Genomic DNA, 20,584 nt, shown 5'->3' on the forward strand with positions numbered 1-20,584 from the left:
CACACTAACACACACACTAACACACGGCGCGAAACAGCGCCGCTGGGACTAATAAACGTTTCTCCGGGTTAATTACGCGAGCTGCCCCGTTACGTGCAGCGTCCAGGTCGGAACCTGACGTGTGATTTCCCAGACGTTTTATGAACGCGGGCCAACAGCCCGCCGGGGGCTCGTGGGAAGCAGGTGGCCGCTCGGACACGACGGCTCCTCCAACGGGCGGCGGGGGGCTTGTTCGCACACCGCAGCGCATTTTTTTAAGAGTGGTCGGGTCGCCGCGACGAGCCGCTTCACCGCCAAAATGGCCACACCTGGACTCTGAAGGACACGTTCGCGAATGTGTGTTAGTGTGTGTGTTAGTGTGTGTGAGTGTGTGTGTGTGTGTGTGTGTGTGTGTGAGTGTGTATGTGTTAGTCGCCTCACAGCAAGAAGGTTCTGGGTTCGAGTCCTGGTTCAAACCAACCAGGGCCTTTCTGTGTGGAGTTTGCACGTTCTCCCCGTGTGTGCGTGGGTTCTCTCTGGGTTCTCCGTCTTCCTCCCACAGTCCAGAGACATGCAGAATGGAGTCAGGTTCATTGGAGACTCTGAATTGACCGTAGGTGTGAATGTGAGAGTGAATGGTTGTCCGTCTCTGTATGTGGCCCTGTGATAGGCTGGAGACCTGTCCAGGGTGAACCCCGCCTCTCGCCCAACGTCAGCTGGGATCGGCTCCAGCCCCCCGCGACCCACTAAGTGGTAGACGATGGATGGATGGAAGGTTCTGGGCCTCGGAGTGAAACGCCGGCTGCTCACCATTACTCTGTTCAGCCGAGTGTGAAAAAAAAGGGTAATTTCCTGCCCGGTTCTTTAAAAAAGTGGTGTGTGACCTGCTCTTTATCGCTCCCTCTGACCCCGCGGACTCCGTGAAGGGAAGGAACGTCCGGCGCGTCAGAGCTTTAATTGTGAATGTTGATCGGGGGTTGAACTGTAAAAAAAACACAACAACCTGTCGACCTGTAATTGGTTGTGTGTCTGGAATTCGATCCAAACCAGAAAAGAGATTCAAAAAAAGACTCACTCAACAGAACATTGTCCTGTCCTCTCTTCCTGCAGATCAACCTGTCAATCAAGCGGCGTGGGCGGGACTTTGGTGACCTCCCCTAGTTGAACGTCGCTGGTCAAACTCCCGATCCAGTTCGTCTTCAGAACAACAGAAAGCGGGAAAAGAAAGCTTCATCAAGAGGGACGCGTCATTTTATCATATGATTCAAACAGGTGTGATCTGTAAATATACACTCGGTCACCTGTGTGTGTGTGTGTGTGTGTGTGTGTGTGTGTGAGCGGTTGACTGAACTAGGCTAATGAATGATCGATGAGCTAAGCGGCAACGAGACCACCAGCAGCAATGAACTCATACACACACACACACACACACACACACTTTCACGACTGAAGAGAGACTCGTATCGAGGTGTCAATGCAAATAAAGCCGCTGTGTGTTCGGCTGCTCCCCTGTCACCACTCCTCTTTCTTTTCTTTATTTTTAATGGCGTTCCATTGTTGTTGCTCCGCTGAGGAAAGCACCCATGTGGGTTTACATCAGCGCCCCCCACTTCACCTCGACCCCCCCCCCCCGTTGGTCTGTGTGGCGAACCGGAAGTCTCCCGAATATTGAGCTCTTATAATAAACACTTCTGCGTCAGACGTCCACGGTTTCCGTCTTCCTGATTCAGCATCCACTCCATCAGTTGTTCCATTTGACCCCCTCCCACCCAGTCCTCACGTGTTGTATCTGAACAGCATAGAGAGAGAGAGAGAGAGAGAGGGAGAGAGAGAGAGAGAGAGAGAGACATTCACCATCACTTCATTTGATGAATATTTCTCTTCTGAGGAAAAAAGAAAATGTCTCAAGAGTTTAGGAAAAAGAGAGTAGAAGAATCTCAAGTGGGCTTCGTTGCTTGCCCCTCTCTGAAGTGCTGGGGGTTGTGGAGAGGGGGGGGGGCGGTAGAAATGCCCCCGCGTCGCCCATTTACACCCATCAGGAAGCAGAGACAGACGGAGAGGGGCAGGAGTGCTGTCGAGTACCGAGTGAAGGAATCCAGAGACATCTGTGGCTGTGTGTGTGTGTGTGTGTGTGTGTGTGTGTGTGTGTGTGTGTGTGTGTGTGTGTGTGTGTGTGTGTGTGTGTGTGTGTGTGCGTGTGTGTGTGTGTGTGTGTGTGTGTGTGTCTGTGTGTGTGTGTGTGTGTGTGTGTGTGTCTGTGTGTGTGTGTCGCTGAGGGGGAAGCAGTTGAGGTATTTTTGACTTTGGAGGCTGTGTTCTGGCTGTGGAGCAGCGTTCGATCCTCCAAAGAGACGCACTGTGGCAGAATTACTGCATATTTGCCTATGACAGCGATAACGACTCGCCCGCATATTGGGATTATACTGCTGTGTGAAGTCTTGGCACTCGGCCTATTAAATATGCATGAATGTTTGAAATGAATTTTGGAGGATTTCCCCCCCCCCCTCCTCTTCATTGTCAAACTATATAATCATATTCCTGTCTATTAAAATTCGGATGAATAATTTAAACGTATGACAACAGCCCGGCTCTCGAAAGCGGGAGGTTTTCTGTTTCGGCAGCTGGCAGACAGGGTTGCTTTTGATGAGCAGCGCAATGCTAAATTGACATTGTTGTGTTGGTGGTGTTGGGGCTTGAAGGCGACGCAAAACAATAAAAGAAAAAAAAAAAGAAGAAAAAAAATTCAAAAACAAAAAAAGGGTGACACAGAAACTTATTGGCAGATATGAAATATTCAGCGAGGTTACGGCGAGGCCGCAGCAGGTGGGAGCGCCGCCGTCGCGTCGGCAAACACCTGTCAATCTGCGGCTGTTTCACGCAGCTGAACCTCCGAGTCGCCGACTTTATCCGCTCGACAGTTGAGTTCAGAGGCAGAGAAAAGGGAATCTGCCACGACGTGGGCCACATCTTAACAAACAGACAGGGGAAAAAAGAAACACCCCACAAATGTTCAAACCAGAACGTTCACGCTCCGGCGTCGAGTACACAACGGAGTCTGACGGTGACAAGAGATGAAGCGCGGCTGAAAGGCCTGCAGCGGAACAAAGGGAGGATGAAAAGGAAATGAAAGATGTGCGGGTATCACTGTACGTTGTGAGGCGGGATAATGAAAAAAGACACGGAGGTCAGAAACAAGGACCCTGAAAACTGCGAGGGCTGAATTTCTAGAGAGCTTCCACCAAGAATGACGCCAATTCTCTTTGTGTTCTCGGTGTGAAGTGAAACAATAGATGTGACTCCAGTGGATTTGATTGGCGCCTCTGTACGGTAAGTATCTGAGACGTCAGACGCCACAAGGACAGGACAGAAATAAAGTGGAAATAAAGGGAAGCGCATGGCATACTGTACGTGAATTGTTCACGACTGTCCTTGCTTTGTTTCCCATACAAACAGAGTTCTTCAATACATACAGTGCAAACTCCTGTATGGGAACGTATGTATGTATTTATACAGTGCCGAGAATGGGATGGACTGAACGTGCCGACACGGCGATGGAGAGGGAAGAGGCCGTCTGCGGGTCCGGGACAGCGCGGAGCTGGAAAGCGAACGCAGATATTGGAGCTACAGCCGCTGTGGGTGGAGGGCGAGCCAACTTTTGAGCGTCCGTGGCAGCGCAGTTATTCTCCGTCCTCTCTGGAGGTCACGGCCGAGAAACAACATGCACAGTACGATGTGAGTCTTCACGTATATTGGAGAAAATGTCATATGGGTGGATGGATGGACGATATGATGATAGATAGACTGGTGGAAATAATTCGTTTGTGGGAAATTAAGCCCCTTTTGAAAGTAAAGTAGAATCAGAATCAGAATTGACTTTACGGTCAATGTAAGTACCTGCACTCGGACTCGAGTCCGACTGGAGTCGCTATTTTCTGGACTTGTGACTCGGACTTCCGCATTAGTGACTCATTAATGACTTTAATAGCTCCACACATACTTAATGCTCATTGGTCCTCTGGAGTCTCAATAAGTTGGCAACAAATGCAAAAACCTGCCCGATCAAATGGAATATCACCCTGCTAATTCCACTCCGGATCAGAGAGAGAGAGAGAGCGAGCGAGCGCTCTTCAAATTAGGCGCGAGGTTTTGAAGTAAACGCTGTCTTGCCAGCGCGTTTCATTCATTCTCCGCTCCGGAGCCCTAATTGGCCCCAGAGGTGGATGGGATGGGGAGTGCCGACCCGGGGCCAACTATCCATCTGAAGCGTGTGCACTAATGAAAAGGTCTGGGGAGAAATTGACATTTCGCTGCGAAAAAAGAGCAAAGCCGCGTCAGGTCGGCGGGTGGCCGAGCAAAGAGCCCTGTGGGACTTGTATTCTGAAAGCAACTCAATATTTCACATCATGTTGGTGTTAATTAGATTTTGCATCGCGGATTTCAAATTCAATATTTTTTTTTTTAAATCACAAAATATGTCCAGACAGAATTTCAGGGGGTTTTTTTTACACCTGAACCACCTGAACACCTGCGCGAGCAACCGCGATGAGGACAAGGATCCGGAGACGGGGTACCGACATCAGAGTTAACAAAACATCTCCGCCACCCGGTGCAAAAGAAAGGCTTGGTGGTGGTGGTGATGACGGCGGATGCAGAAAGCGCCGCCCTGCCCTCCACAGACGGAGCAGGCCTAAAGCAAACAGCCCGCGATGATGTGTTTGATAGCCACCCTTTATTTGCCCTTTGTGAGGGGGAGTGATTAAAGCCACGGTGATAAACCCTTAGCGCTGATACAGCAGGCGGCTGACCAGTGCAATGGATCTGCATCATAAAGAGGTGGTGACTGCGGAACTCAATCCCCGTCGCACAGAGAGAGAGAGATGTGATGATGGTACAATTATTTTTAAATTCAGGGGTTTATAGCAAATTCCATCAGCAGCCTTTTGGTACAGCTGTTGGTACCATTGGCGCGGATGGCAGAAGTATCACTCAACGCCGCGCGCAATTCAATATTGTACAGTGTTCTCATCATGGTGCATTGTAATAACTTTGGTATTTTTTCCGAGCATCGATCAAAATCTCCATTTGTCCAGTACTTTGGTCCAAATCGGCTTTGCGTATAGCTCTGGTTGAAAAATACCAGACATCTGCAAAACAGCAAGCATTTGCGCTAACAAAACGGTAATGCATGAGCTTTCCTTTAAACCCGACCATAATCAGTGGCAACCCTTCGGACCTGGAAATGCCACAGAGGGACGAGGGAATGCACGTCTTAGGTTTTACAAGAAGAGTAGGACTGAGCCTGAAGCCTGTTTTGCGACGTCATCAAAAAGGCCGCACACCATCGTACATCTCATTGTCGACGCCGCCAGGCGTTAATCTGCGACTCCAACAGCCTCCACTCCTCTGCTTCCAGGCTTCCCATCAGATTTTCAGAACCCGGCTGCGAGGACTGGCCTCCGTTCAGCCGAGGGGCACGCAGGCCATGAGGCCTGGCCTTGTGCGCAGGGCCATTGTCGTGTTGCGACAAGGGAAGTCCTTTCCTCTATCTCCATCCATGAAGAGTTTACCTTCGCACGGTGAGAGTATGGAGCGAGAAGGAAACATTCGCTGGACAACCAATCAGAAAAGACAGAAGTGGCGGAGAGCGAAAGGGGGAGGCCGGGTTGTTTGTTTGGTTTGGTTTTCCCTCCGACGCTGATGGAGAGCTTAAGATGGATGAATCGGCATCTGGACAGTCCAGACCTTTACAGAATCCTGCAGATTAAAGAGCACATCAACGCCGACGCGCCGCCAGTCACTCACGTCCCTGACAACACTCCGTACAGTCTACATACTAGAACTGTTTGTGTGATGTGTTTTCATCATTTCCCTTTTCTTTAGAATATGCTATGGAAAGTGTATTTGCATTCGAGGCTTTGTTGGTCACAGCCACATTGTCAAATGTAAGAATTTTAATTTTTTCACAAAAACACACAAAAGAAAGTCTTATTTACAGCTTGACCATCATGCTTTCATTACTTTATTCAAATAAGGGGCTTTAAGGCAAAGGGGAGAGTTCGCTCAACCCTACAGAGGAGGCGTATGTAATCCTTCAGTTGACCTTAAAGTCACCATGAAATTAAAGAGGACCGTGTCAACTTGTTTGCTAATTTCCCACACTACAGTATAATCCTATGTGTATGAATAAATTGCGCACTTTTGTTTTGCCTCTGTGACCATTTAACTTCCAATTCCGTTATTCCAAATTTTTGAGTGGCATATGTCTTCTATGTCAGTCCCGTCCGTCCTGGTACAGGGCCATGAGCGCTTACTGCACCACACACACGGAAAATAAAAGACGGATACTTTATGTCTTTGAGATCGCATCGTTTTCTCCTCTTGGTTGATCTGGACCACATCATGCCCCGCTTCAACCGGAGCACATCGAAATAACGTGACGCGATTCAAAAGCTGCCAACATGTGTTTTTTTTCTTCTCCCTCTCTTCAACTTTGAAGCATAAAAAAGTGACCAGATAACCACAGAAGTCTTCCTCTTGTAGATGGATGTGAGGCAGCATTAGGTGGAGTCATGAACGACGAAAGAGAACGAATGCGATGTTATGACATCACTATGTTCCAATGTGGTGCCTGAAAACATTGTGGAAACAGAATTATAGCACTTCATGGCCACGTTTTCCTTTGGAAAAATGACATAGAGTTTTTGTTTTATTGTAAGGGGAACACGTTTGATTCCGCGTCTGCCTCGACTCCACTTTGTGTGATCAAGGTCTTTTTTTGCTGATGATGAACACGCAAGTCGGCCGACCGGAGCCAGGCGACGCTGCTGCTCCTGCCTCTTCACCAAGGCCTCCTATTCATGCTGCTGGAACATCTCCCACATGCTGTCAGCGGAAACACAAGGGATGACCGTGGCTGCCTCAAAAGGTATTCAAAGAAAAGAAGAAGAAAAGGGGGGGGGGGGGGGGCAGCCCACTGTTGCTGTCAATACAGGCAGAGTGGGTTCTTTTAGCGAGAAGGAAAGAAGTCTATATACCATAATGAGAAAACTGACTGCACAGCTCCTATTCTAATCCCAGGGGACGGCACTGTGGGTCTGCAGGGCTCCGTGGTTTTGTTTTGTAGAGAATATATCAGATTCAGAATCAGAATCAGAATCAGATTTATTGGCAGGTAAGTAACAGGTTACATACGAGGATTTTTTTTGTGGTGTTATTAATGTGCAATTTAGCAGTCAACATATATACACAGAATTAGAAAAAAAGGATATAGAATAAAATAGAATAGAATAAAATAAGATCTTCTAAGGTCTTCAGTTCTGGCCTTTTACAACAATTTTTGTCTCGAACTAAAAACTGCCCAGGAGGTGCAACGCGGCTAATACACACGCAAATTATTCCATGGCCATGATCCGCTCCTTTACAAGACGCAGCCTTGAGCAGCTGAGCTGCGTTCAAACTCTGTGACCGTTATTAAAAACATTACAGTTTTCTATTCCAACGAAAAAGCGCTTTTAAATCAATGCAAGATATCTCCTAAAATGTTCAATTGTAACATGCTACTGTATAATAATGCTTTTTTAAGTTTAAATACACCGTGTGCAAGGCTGAAATACCGACAGTAAAGAGTGTCCCAGTGTCCGGCCACAAAAAAAGTGACGGTGAATCTTTGAACTGATGTGATGAAGCCGTTTACCTCATCTTATGAGTGTACTTTAAAGATGGCCCCACGGTGTCAAGAGCTAGTTTTAAGGCCTATAATGATATTATATGCCAAAATTGAATATGCATTGATGACTCAAATCAAATTACTCAGTCTATGAAATGAGCGTTGGTGTCAGACCATAAAGAATGTGCACAGGTTTATGAAACTTATGATAATATGTTATGAAAATAAATTGAGCAGGATGTTGAGTAGAAAAAAAATGGATGAAGAAAAGAATCTGCACACAAGCCAGACTTTGCTTCGAGTCAAATCACTGATAGAAAGGTATTTTCACACATGTAGCAGACTTTGAATATGTCATAAATGGGTCAAGGCAAAAATATAAGCCACCAATCACTGATCGTAATTATAATAATAATATTAACACACTTGTGTCAACTGTAGAAAATCTCTTTAAAAAAAACATATTTCTAAATAGGTTGTTTTTTATTAATATTTAAGCTCTAACATTTAATAATAATTTGCAATGTCATGGCAAAGTAAAAGTTGCTAAGCAACGTGGCTGACATTACAGTCCAAAGAGCTGTTTCAATGTTATGCACTGGAATAAAATAAAATTTAAAATTTAAAAAAATAACAATTGAGTTATAGTTTTTGACAGTACAAGTATACACTTGAGTCTGTATATAATATCTATATAATAATATCTGTGGCCCACTGTATTTTAACTTTTGGCTCCCGGGGTTGAGTGACGTTTGGACCGATTCACATTTATTCTGTCTACCTAACCGTGATCTTACAGCGACACCTGCAGGACGGGAGGCCGAATCACATGTACAAGGAAATAAACCAAAATATCGGCTGCAGTTTGTTTGGAATTAATTTAAATGAGTACAATGTTAAAGTCTCACAATGTTAAAATCTCACATTATATGGTGTTGGAGGGAATTTAAAAACAAATTTGAATAAAGAAGAACTCAATAACAGTCACGCTTTCGTCATCCTGGGTACATTTTGGCGTTCGGCCAATCGAAACTGCTCTTCTTCCTGGGCTGGACGAATCAAAAACGAGAACGCTCCGAGGTCGAGGTGTTCGGCGCACGGGTGCAGAAACATTAGAGTTCCACTGCGGCCGGATGGGTGCGACTGCGCACGCACATGACTTGGAGATCTGCGTTCTGCGCAGGCGCTGCTATACTACGTCATTTTGCCTTTTTTTTTTGACATTGCTCAGTCGCGAACAAGCGTCAACTGAAGCAGCGGGCGAATATTACTGTGGATGATGAGGCGAGAATAATGAGTTCCCTCTGACGACACGTGGATTAGATCGAGAGAAAGAGTCGGCGCTGCGTGTGACTTGAGCCGCCGGACAGGACCATGTTCCGGCAAACGAAGGCGGCGCTCGGGAAACTTCGACACCTACGGTCAGTTAGCTAACGGCTCGGCTCGACTCGGCCAGCAGCCCCGGTCAGGCGGCACGTGTGTGTGTGTGTGTGTGTGTGTGTGTGTGTGTGTGTGTGTGTGTATGTATGTGTGTGTATGTGTGTGTGTATGTATGTGTGTGTGTGTGTGTGTGTGTGTGTGTGTGAAGCAGCCGTTTAGAGTAAACTATTTACATATATATATATATATATATATATATATGTATATATGTACATATTATGTAAGTATATACGCGTATAAATATATGTGGGTATATATGTATATGCGTGTGTGTATGTGTGTGTGTTTACATTTATGATACCTACATATATATATGTGTGTACATATATATGGTTATGTGGAAATATATATAGATATATGTATGTGCGTATATGTATATGTATGAAAGCGAATGAATATATATTTATGAGTATATATGTACATACATGTATATATAAGTGTATATGTGTGTTAATATAAATGTGGGTTTTTTATATATGTATGTACATATGTGTGTGTGTGTGTAATCATCATAAAACATTTAAGATTGCGATACTGGACCAGCGTGAATCAAATTAGATTCGACTACTACGGCCATTGTGTATCATCATCAGCCACTACACAAGCTACTGTACACCATGAAACACTGACACGGCACATCTGTAATTTGTTTGTGCAATTATTATTCTTAATATTCCCAACAGTTTGAGTGGAGAGCAGCGCACATGGAGGCTGAAGAGCACTTCAGCAGAGACGGCTCTTCGGTACCGACCGGGACAGAGAATCCACGGCTTCACAGTCAAGGAGGTCGGTCAATGAACACTGAGACTATCTTCTGTTCTCTGCGAACATCTGGTCATTTGGAAGCTGTTGATTCTGTTTCCTCTGCAGGTCGCGGCCGTTCCCGACTTGTTTCTCACGGCAGTGAAGCTGACCCACGACAGAACCGGAGCTCAGTACCTGCACGCGGCCAGAGATGACTCCAACAACCTCTTCAGGTTGCTTTAGACATTTCATTTTTTCGGCTCAACCTTGTAGAAAATGCAACCCCGCAATTCCTAACGTGCACGTGACTTGCGTTCCAGCGTCCAGTTCAGGACGACGCCCCTGGACAGCACGGGGGTTCCCCACATCCTGGAGCACACGGTGCTGTGTGGCTCGGAGAAGTTCCCCTGCAGAGACCCCTTCTTCAAGATGCTCAACAGGTCCCTGTCCACCTTCATGAACGCCTTCACAGGTACGGAAAACTCACCTGGAACCTTAAAGCACAAGTGAACAACAATTAGAAAAAGGTTGTTTATATCCACAATAATATCCTGAGTTTTACACATGTACGGGGGCCGATATCAATATTAGGGAGAACAAGATTCCTGATACCATTACATCGGCTGCTATATATGTATATTTAATCTGTCAATGATTCCTAAAATGTCGTTATTAGGGATTTCGGCACATTATCGGTATCGGCCGATATTGACTTTTAAATTAAATATCGGATATCTGCAAAAATATATATTTATATTGACATCGATTATCGGCCAAATGAGTTGTGAAATATCGGCATATCGACAAAAAAATCCAATATCGTGCATCCCAAGTCATTAGCAAACCTTCATGACAAAGAAAACTGAATTAAGGCTTTTGATATTTTACTTTAACCATACATTTATCATAAATAATTATTCAATTAAAAGAAAAAACTGAAATACAACCAAATATATAGAAACTTGAATTCAGAAAAATAAACTTCTCCTTTTTTACGTAAAATGTAAACATAATGGGACATTTTTTTTCTGCGGTTTATTCTTTACAATGAAATATTTCATATCGGTTAAACATAAACGCTGTTATGTTGTATGGATATTATCAGCCAACCCATATATCGATTGGGCTCTAACTTGTACAGGATGATATAAGTCATCATATCCCATCTTTGTGTTTATTTAGAAAGGGTACGACACGAAAAACGCAGTGTACACTCAGAATAACTGAATATAAACTTTACCTATCAGCTGTTATAGAATATATAAAGACTTACAAATTAAGGTTGATTACCTGTCAAAGATGCTGATGAGAATTCCGCACTGTGTTTATTTTTGTTGTTTCCTCATGAACAGCCAGTGACTACACCATGTACCCGTTCTCAACGCAAAACGGAAAAGACTTCCAGAATCTTCTGTCCGTCTACCTGGACGCCGTGTTCTTCCCCTGTTTACGAGAGCAGGATTTCTGGCGAGTCTTCACTTGTTAATATATCATATTAATCACATAGATCATGAATATCCTTGTCATAGTGATTCAATTTGTGATATGTACGTGATTGGATCGTGTGTTTCGTGTTTCCAGGCAGGAAGGCTGGAGGTTGGAGAACGAAGATCCCACGGATCCCAACTCCCCCCTGGTGTTTAAAGGAGTCGTGTTCAACGAGATGAAGGGGGTTTTCGTAAGTCGACACTTTCTCCGTCTCCGGGAAAGAGGCTTTTATATGCACAGAAATGATCTAGTCGTGTTTGTTAGCTCAGCGTGATGTTCTTTGAGGATTGTCTCAGAGGACAAGTGTCTTTTTACGTATTACGTTACAATACACAGATGAAACAAAACAAAAAAATGTACGGATGTATTTTCTTTTTTTAATTTAGTTACAAAGACTAAAGGACAAAGATACAAACAAAACAGTAACAATAGGAAACAACAAAAAATTACTTAATTATTATTGATACAACATAGTGAACCATATAGAAAAATGACGAGATTGTCATTTCTTTACAAACGCATATTTTCATAATAAAACATAATCTATCCAAATGCTAAATTTACAAATAAAGTTAATTTACAAAATATAAAAATATCGTATAATCGTAAAATGTCACGTGTACTCTTTTGTGTTTGTCCTCGCAGTCGGACAACGAGCGTCTGTACGCGCAGCACCTTCAGAACAAGCTGTATCCAGACCACACGTACTCCGTGGTGTCGGGGGGAGAACCTCTGGCCATCCCCGACCTGACCTGGGAGCAGCTCAAACGCTTTCACGCCACGCACTACCACCCCAGCAACGCCAGGTAGAGGGACGCGTGCAGACACACACACACACACACACACACACACACACACACACACACACAAATACACACATATAAAGAAAAATAAAGAAATACTTCAAACTAACATATTTTTCTTAAAAAATAAAGAAAACAATCTTGTTTTGTTTTTTTACCATTGTCAGGTTCTTCACCTACGGAGATTTGCCCCTGGAGCAGCATCTGAAGCAGATCAAAGAGGAAGCTCTGTCCAAGTTCGAACGCATCGACCCGAACACGGACGTCCCGCCTCAGCCGCACTGGAGCAGCCCTGTGAGTGCACAAAACCACACTCCAGCTGCTTTCAGACGTAGCGCTGAACTCTCCGGAATATTTTCCTCCCACCCCAGGCTGTGTCGAATAGTCACCGTGAGTTTCCTTGGTTTCCTCAGAGAGAAGACCATGTGACCTGCGGCCCTGACGCTCTGGCACCGGATCCGTCCAGGCAGAACACGCTGTGTGTGAGCTTCCTGCTCGGAGAGTAAGACCACTTCACCGCCTGCTCTTCCTCTTTCTTTTATTCCCCCGCTGAGACACTTTAAAGCTTCAGACTTTGCTCCTTTTGTTGCTGCCGATGTTCACGTTGACAGTTTGTCAAGACGCATCTCCTGCAGCACAACGAGACACAATAAAGCAGTTTTAAAAGAGAAGCTTTGACCCTGCACTTTTATTCCTTGACATCTGATCCCTTACTCTTTTAATACTTTGTTTTTATTGTTCAAACCAGCATCACCGACACGTTTGAGGGATTCACACTCGGCCTTCTGTCCGATCTGATGATCTCTGGACCAAACTCTCCGTTCTACAAATCTCTCATCGAGCCCAAGATAGGAACCGACTTCTCCTCCGTCGTCGGGTGGGTTTTAGGATAAGACTCTGTAACTCGCCCCGAGTGCTCACTTCACATTGTGTGTGTGTGTGTGTGCGTGTGTGTGTGTCTCGTGTGAGATTTTGGATGAAGGCTAATTGAAACGTCCCCGGCTCTGCAGATATGACGGCAGCACCAAAGAAGCGTCGTTCAGCATCGGCCTGCAGGGAATGGCCGAGGAGGACACGGAGCGGGTGAAACGAATCATCAGCCAGACCATGGATGACATTATCGAGTAAGTCCCCGCGGTCCCGGTTGCTCGATATTAAGAAATCACAAATCTGCAATAGTATATGAATAGTAGAAGTCAAAGTTGACGAAAGTGTAATTTATTTAGACTTCTTTATTTACCTCATCATTCAAGTTTGGATTTGGATTTTTTGTGAGTCTGTTTACATGTTGGACTTTTCAAAAATGTTTTACTGAAAGAATAAAATGAATAGAAAACATTATGTAGGGCGAACATGAGCAAAACTAAGCAATTTCTGAATTGGGTCATTTCTTCTCATCGTCCCAACACAGGACCGGCTTCGTGGAGGAAAGAATCGAGGCACTCCTCCACAAGATCGAGATCCAAATGAAACACCAGTCCACCAACTTCGGTCTGTCCTTGGCCTCGGTGAGTTCACCCGCCGCGCACTGCATCTCTGAACCGCCATTTTTGTTTTCACAATGCACGAGGACACGACGCATATCTATTTACAAAACCTCCACGTGGGCCGGTTTGTTAAAACACTTAGCAAGGTTAGTTGACATGTTTGTTGTTTTGTTTTTTTCTTCATTTATTACTGTTGGATGTGTTCTAGCAACCAACGATTATTTCCATCATCTATTAATCTGTTGATTATTTTCTCCATCAGTCGATTAATTGTTTGGTCCATAAAATTGGTGAAATATTTTGTTTTGTCCACAAACCAAAGATATTCAGTTTACTGTCAGAGGAGAAAAGACACCAGAAAATATTCATATTTAAGAAGCTGAAATCAGAGAATTTTTAAAAACTACTTGAATAATCGATTATCAAAATAGTTGCAGAGAAATTTAAGTAGTTGATTAATAATCGATTAACTCTAATGTGTTCATGTAATTCCAGAAACCTTCCTCTTTGTGCAATAACTATTACAACTAAAATGTTGTTGTTTTTTTTTGTTACTTAAACACATTTGTCAATATGTTACATCCATTATATATATGAGAATTAATGGAAAACTTGTCTCTGTGTCATCAAGTATAAACATCATACTGTGGAATTAAATCAGGATACAACATTAATTCAGTGATTTATTGAATTGTTTGGCGGAAAGAAAGAAAAAAGTCCGAGCTGCAGGTTTTATTTGTTGGTATTTGTTGTTTTCCTCACTTTTGATATGTTTGTTTTGTGTGTGTTTATGTGTTTGTATGTCTGCAGTACGTGGCGTCCTCGTGGAACCACGGCGGTGACCCCGTGCAGCTGCTGCAGATCGGCGACAGCGTTGCCAAGTTCAGACGGGCCCTGGCAGAAAACCCTCGTTTCCTGCAGGACAAAGTCAAACACTACTTTAAGGTGAATGACTCCGGTGTTATTTCTAAATGAAATGTGTCTGTGTTGTGAGCGGATTGCAGGAAAATACCTGAAACATACCCAAAGAAGGGAAAATTTTCTTTGCACATACTTGCTGACTTCACCTTACTCTAGGTTTTAAAAGGCTAATTGGTGTTCTGTTGTTCACCGGCTGCAGGAGAACACTCACCGACTGACCCTGTCCATGAGCCCGGACGAGGCCTACCTGGAGAAACAGGCCAAGGCGGAGGAGGAGAAGCTGCAGAGAAAGATCCAGGCTCTGTCTGACAGCGACAGGAAGGAGATCTACGAGAAAGGTAACCATGATTGCACCGATCCATGCGTGAAGCTGCATTTTGTTTTCTTTGCAGGGGAGGGGACTTTCATATTATAATATAGCAAAAATATTGGTTTTATTTAATTTTTTTAAATTAATTTTTACTGGTTTATCTCTTTTGTGGCCGTGTGCTTTTAGAGACCTACCATGTCTGGTTTTTAACTTTTTATTTGTTTCATTTCTTTTTTCTTCTTTTTAAGATCCTTCAGAAAAGTGCTATATAAATAAAGTTCATTATTGTTAAATTATTATTATCATCATCTCCTCCTCCTGGAAAGGTCTGGAGCTGCTGGCCACTCAGAGTGAAACCCAGGACGCCTCCTGTCTGCCTGCTCTCAAAGTGTGCGACATTGCGCCGACGATCCCCGTCACTCCTGTTCAGATCGGCAGCGCAGGTAGAGACCGTGTCACCGCTCGTAATCACGAGGATGATAACGAAGTGTGTGGTGATGACGCCTCTTCTCCTTGTGTCCGACAGGCGGCGTGCCGGTTCAGTACTGCGAGCAGCCCACCAACGGCCTGGTCTACTTCAGAGCCATGTGCAGCCTCAACACGTTGCCCGAGGATCTCAGGCTCTACGTCCCGCTGTTCTGCAGCGTCGTCACCAGGTGAGTCCGTCTCGTCGGTCGTGCAAAGGTGACGTTCAGAGCAAACGCAAGATGAGATTACATACAGTAAGTCGAGGCACAGACATGAATAGACACGGATTTCACGTCCCTCGTGCCGGGCTTCACCTGCTGGTGAAATATTTTTTAACATCAAGTCCCCGGAAGTCAATCAGCGTCCAGACACCAAATATCTTTGGTGTCTGGACAAAACAGAACATCATCTTGGTGGTTTTATCAAACATGATCGACATTTTTCACCATTTTATGAACCAAACAACTAATTGATTAATGGAGAAAATAATCAACAGATTAATGAATTATGAAATGAATCGTTAGTCACAGCCCAAAAGAGAACACATATGATCCTGCGAACAAACTCGTGCAAACTTCGTGTTTGGTCTGAAGGGAACTGGTTGGGATCAAGGATAGTTTCTTTGGAATTAAAAAAAACCCACAAATATTTACTACGTTTTTGTTGCTTTTTAAAAAATGTTTTCTCTGATTGTGAGACTATGAAACGTGCATGTACACGTTTATTTCATGACATCTTTCGTGAAGAAAAAGCTGTTTCTCCTTTTTTTTTTTTACCTCCACCAAGGACATTATGTTTTGATTTATTATGAGCAGGATTACGCAAAAACTAAAGAACGAATTGCCACGACATCTGCTGGAAGGGTGGGACATGGGCCAAGAAAGAATCCATTAAATTTTGGCAAAGATCCAGGAATTTCAATCACTTTCTTTATCATTGCGAGTGTTTTTGGACATTTCCAATTGAGTTACTTTAAAAGGAACCGTCGTTGGGCCTTGGCGGAGGTTTGCACTCTGCCCCTCCGCTCTGGTTTCCTTTAATTAAATCTAAATCTTGTCTGCTCCAGGTCGCTCTTCATGTTAGGCCTCTTTGTTTGTGTTTACCTCAGGATGGGCTCTGGAGGTCTAGACTACAGGCAACAGGCCCAGCAGATGGACCTGAGGACAGGGGGCATGTCCGTCTCCACGGAGGTCATCCCGGACTCCACCGAGCTGGACGTGTACGAGCAGGTTGGTGATATGTGTGCGTCTGACATTGTACACTGAAAAGAAAAGAAAAGAGGGCGTTCCGCCCAGTGCATGCTGGGATAAAGCCCTGTGCCTCCATGAAAAGGAAGGAGTAGATAAAGATATAAATGATTTGCAGAATCAGCCTTGAAAGCAAAACCTTTATCCCACACAATCTTGAAATGAGTAAGACGTTAGCAATTTATTTCCCTGACCAGACTTTCAACTTTTGAAACCACAGATGTGAATTGTGTGTCTCTCTCTGTCTCAGGGCGTCCTGCTGTCCTCCTCCTGCCTGGAGAGGAACCTTCCTCACATGTTCGAGCTGTGGAGCGACATATTCAACAGGTACGACCTCCCAACAGTTCACATCTCTTGCAGCGAGAAAGCACCCAGCTGACGTGGAAAAGCCGCAGCTCGTGTTTGATATTCATCACCCGGTGAGCTGATCCGACTCTGACGTCTCCCCTTTTCCTTCAGTCCCCGCTTTGACGACGAGGAGCGCCTGAGGGTGCTGGTGATGAGGTCGGCGCAGGAACTGGCCAATGGGATCTCGTACTCTGGTCACATGTACGCGATGACCCGCGCAGGCTGTTACCTGACTCCGGCAGGAGACCTCCAGGAGACCTTTGGTGGAATGGAACAGGTGCTTATCGGATGGAGTCCTGTATGATTTTAGTGGTCTCATATCACTTTCAGCTATAAGACAATCATATACAGTATGTCAAATATGTTGTTTCAGAAGAGTTGGAGCTGTTGTTTTAATCAACAGTCCAACTTCCATATCTTAGCCGTCCGTCCACAGTCACTGGGTTAAATGTGAGAATGTCTGGGTCACAATTGAATATCGTGATCTTTCTGACAAAATTCTGTTTTCCAAGACGATTGTTAATTAAGGAAATTGTTTTTTTAATGTGATGCACAACGATGCCAAGATCAGTTTATTAAATATGTGACTGCATGAATGTTTCTGGAAGAGATCCAACTAAATCCTACTAGGGAATGCAAATGACGATTATTTCCATTATCGATTAATCTGTCGATTATTTTCTTGATTAATTGATTAGCTTTTTGGTCCATACAATGTCATACTTACTGTCATAGAGGAGTAAAGAGACCAGAAAATATTCAATCAAATATCCATTTAAGAAGCTGAAATCACAGAATTTTTACTTTTTTTTTTTCTTCATCAAATTACTTAAACCGGTTAATTGATTATTAAAAAATTTGGCGATTAATTTAGTAGTCGATTAATAATCGATTAACTTTTGTAGCTCTAAATCCGACACACTGGACCTTCAATGTTTTTTCGTGTCTTGGTTTTGTCTTCAGCCTTTCTGTCATAACTGATTATGATGATGGTGTTGTTTTTTGATTTTGTCATTTGAATTTCAGGTGAAGTTTATGAAGAGGATAGCGGAGATGTCGGACCTCACCCAGGTGATCCGAACGTTACCAAGGATCAAGAAGCATCTTCTCAACCCCGACAACATGAGGTGGATTCATATCATCTTCGTGCTGATTGAAGGATTGTTATCAGTGTATCATGAAATAAGCATACTTTCCTCACTAAATAATACGTTACATAATAATAACGATACGCGGTGTGTTCCTTACAGGTGTGCCGTCAACACAACTCCACAGAAACTGTCCGACTCGGCGACACAGCTGGAGACTTTCATCAAGGACGTCGCTGCGAACCGGAAAGAACGCAAACCTGTCCGACCCAATATCATCGAGGTCAAGTTTATTACAGACACAAGTAATGGAAACATTATGATTATTTGTCATGAAATTCTTTTTACTCATTCTTTTCTGTCTCTGTTGTTCCTTTAATACAGAAACCACTCGACCCTCTTCGTGACTCTGGACCGAGCAGGAAACTAATCTCTGTAAGTTAAACTTTCGTTTTACACATTTAAGTTATAGTCTCCATAAACCAAAAGTGTTTTCCATAGACTGTAATCTATCAACAGGAGGAGGCTACTGTACACAGTATACATACATAGAATAAGGTCGATGGTCCACCATCAAGCAAGAAACCCAAAGTTATTTTTTTGCGTCTGGAACGAACGGAAAATGGAAACTGTAGTTTTGACTATATTGTAAATCACTGCACAATATTTGTAACTGTATGTAAATCTCATCATATCCTGATTACTTCACTCTTTTTCCTTCACAGGAGCAGAATTTCCAGCCGTGTCAGATGAAAACCTTCTTCCAGATGCCGTTTCCTGTGAATTTCGTCAGCGAGAACATACGGACGGTGCCGTTCTCCCACGAGGATTACGCCAGGTACAGTATTTGCACTTACTGCATTTCCATTTTACTTACATCCTCTAGTTTTCTGTTTCAGGGACGTGTGAACTTTTTTGCATTAGCTGTTCTTGAGAAAAATCAAAAACTAACTTCCAGGGCCTATAGTCTGAATAAAACCTAGTTTCTCTTTCTCGTGGTCAGTCTGTGTGTCTTAGCGAGGATGATGACGGCTAAATTTCTCCACGGAGAGATCCGGGAGAAAGGCGGAGCCTACGGCGGCGGCGCCAGGATGGGAGGAGGCGGCCTGTTCACCTTTTACTCGTACAGGTGGGCGGACGTTGGTCACAATGGTCCCACGGTCACCACTGTGTTCTGTATTGTACGAAATTGCTGTGGAAGTCAAATTTGTGGGTTGAAAAAAAATGTTCTGACGTGTGTTCATGTCTCCCGTGTCTCCCGAGGGACCCCAACTCAGTGCAGACGCTGTCCGCGTTCCGTAAAGGCGTCGACTGGGCCAAGTCGGGACAGTTCACCCAGCAAGACATCGATGAGGCCAAACTGTCAATCTTCTCCGCCGTCGACTCACCTGTGGCCCCCGCAAACAAAGGTGCCACTCAAACTGTGCTCACGACACTGTGACCTTTTGACCCCCTACTAAACTGTGACTTCTTTTTATGCCAATGACTTTTTATGCCTTACTATACTTTGGCATTTGTAGATTTTTTTCAACCCCTTACGACAGTATTCTATGACACTTTTGACTTTTTGTGCCGATAACATTTTTATTGTTTACTAAACTTTGACATTTTTTACGTTTATATGCCGTGCGATACAATTTTTTAAATATTTTTTACACCTTACAATACATTTTAAACCTAACTACTTTTTTTTAGTTTTCCATTGTCACACCTTTTCCATGACATTGTTTGTTGACCTTTTTCCACAATTTTTAATGACTTAATATAATATGAAATTTATATGACTTTGTTATTACAACATTTTCTACAACTTTTTCATGACGACACTTTTCTGTACCCTGACTTTCTATATGTCATCATAATGTTTATATCTCTTATCATGTCATGATTGTTCATGTTTGGTCTGTGTGTGGCAGGAATGGGTCGTTTCCTCAGTGGGATGACGGATGAGATGAAGCAGAGTCACAGAGAAAGACTCTTCGCTGTCACTCATGAAGACTTAGTGGGCTCGGCTGAAAGGTGAAAAGAATAAACATCAAATTCTTGAAACTTTAATTTAATTCTGGTGTAATTACTCGTACTACTTATTGTAAACAACACTGAGTTGTATAAGTAAGTATTTCTTTGCTGTACAACCTTTTCGTCTTGTTTTCTCGCAGGTACTTGAGCGTCGGGCAGCGGACGTGTGGCGTCGCCATCCTCGGCCCAGAGAACGAGACCATAAAGAAAGATCCCTCGTGGATTGTAAAATAATATGATCAGTAGGTATTTTTTTTCTCATTGGAAACATGAATTGGACAGATGTACTGTAAACCCGAAATGTACAGTAGCTCTTATTATGATTTATTTTAAATGGTGGCAGACAAGCTGAAAGCGCACACCACGAGGAGAAAGACCGTGGCCTGAGAATCGTTAATACTCATAATGTATTTCCTGAGATTATCGCTTTTCTATTGATTTCATTCTGTACATATTCTTGGAAATGTAACTATTACATTTATCATGTTGAAATATAAAATCAGAGTTGGCTCTTTATTTAATCAAAAACCAAAGCTGCAAAAACATTAACTGATTAGTAATCGACTCCTTAATTAA

General features: G+C 43.7%; 1 protein-coding gene across 1 annotated transcript; it reads left to right on the forward strand.

The window, feature by feature from the left end:
- The first annotated feature begins 8,851 nt into the window (after positions 1 to 8,851).
- Positions 8,852 to 20,507, forward strand: pitrm1 (pitrilysin metallopeptidase 1). Its single transcript, XM_035635198.2, has 27 exons — positions 8,852 to 9,066; positions 9,769 to 9,871; positions 9,956 to 10,062; positions 10,150 to 10,301; positions 11,182 to 11,296; positions 11,411 to 11,507; positions 11,963 to 12,123; positions 12,288 to 12,414; positions 12,534 to 12,622; positions 12,869 to 12,997; positions 13,131 to 13,244; positions 13,532 to 13,628; positions 14,418 to 14,552; positions 14,728 to 14,866; positions 15,165 to 15,281; positions 15,365 to 15,494; positions 16,415 to 16,535; positions 16,804 to 16,880; positions 17,013 to 17,178; positions 17,928 to 18,028; positions 18,152 to 18,272; positions 18,374 to 18,424; positions 18,715 to 18,827; positions 18,993 to 19,118; positions 19,253 to 19,398; positions 19,906 to 20,008; positions 20,149 to 20,507. Exons 1-27 carry the CDS (start codon positions 9,020 to 9,022, stop codon positions 20,240 to 20,242), a joined length of 3,078 nt encoding a protein of 1,025 aa, XP_035491091.2. The 5' UTR covers positions 8,852 to 9,019; the 3' UTR covers positions 20,243 to 20,507.
- Positions 20,508 to 20,584: the final 77 nt, after the last annotated feature.

The sequence above is a fragment of the Scophthalmus maximus genome, chromosome 5 (genome assembly GCF_022379125.1).
Source record: "Scophthalmus maximus strain ysfricsl-2021 chromosome 5, ASM2237912v1, whole genome shotgun sequence".
NCBI lineage: Eukaryota > Metazoa > Chordata > Actinopteri > Pleuronectiformes > Scophthalmidae > Scophthalmus > Scophthalmus maximus.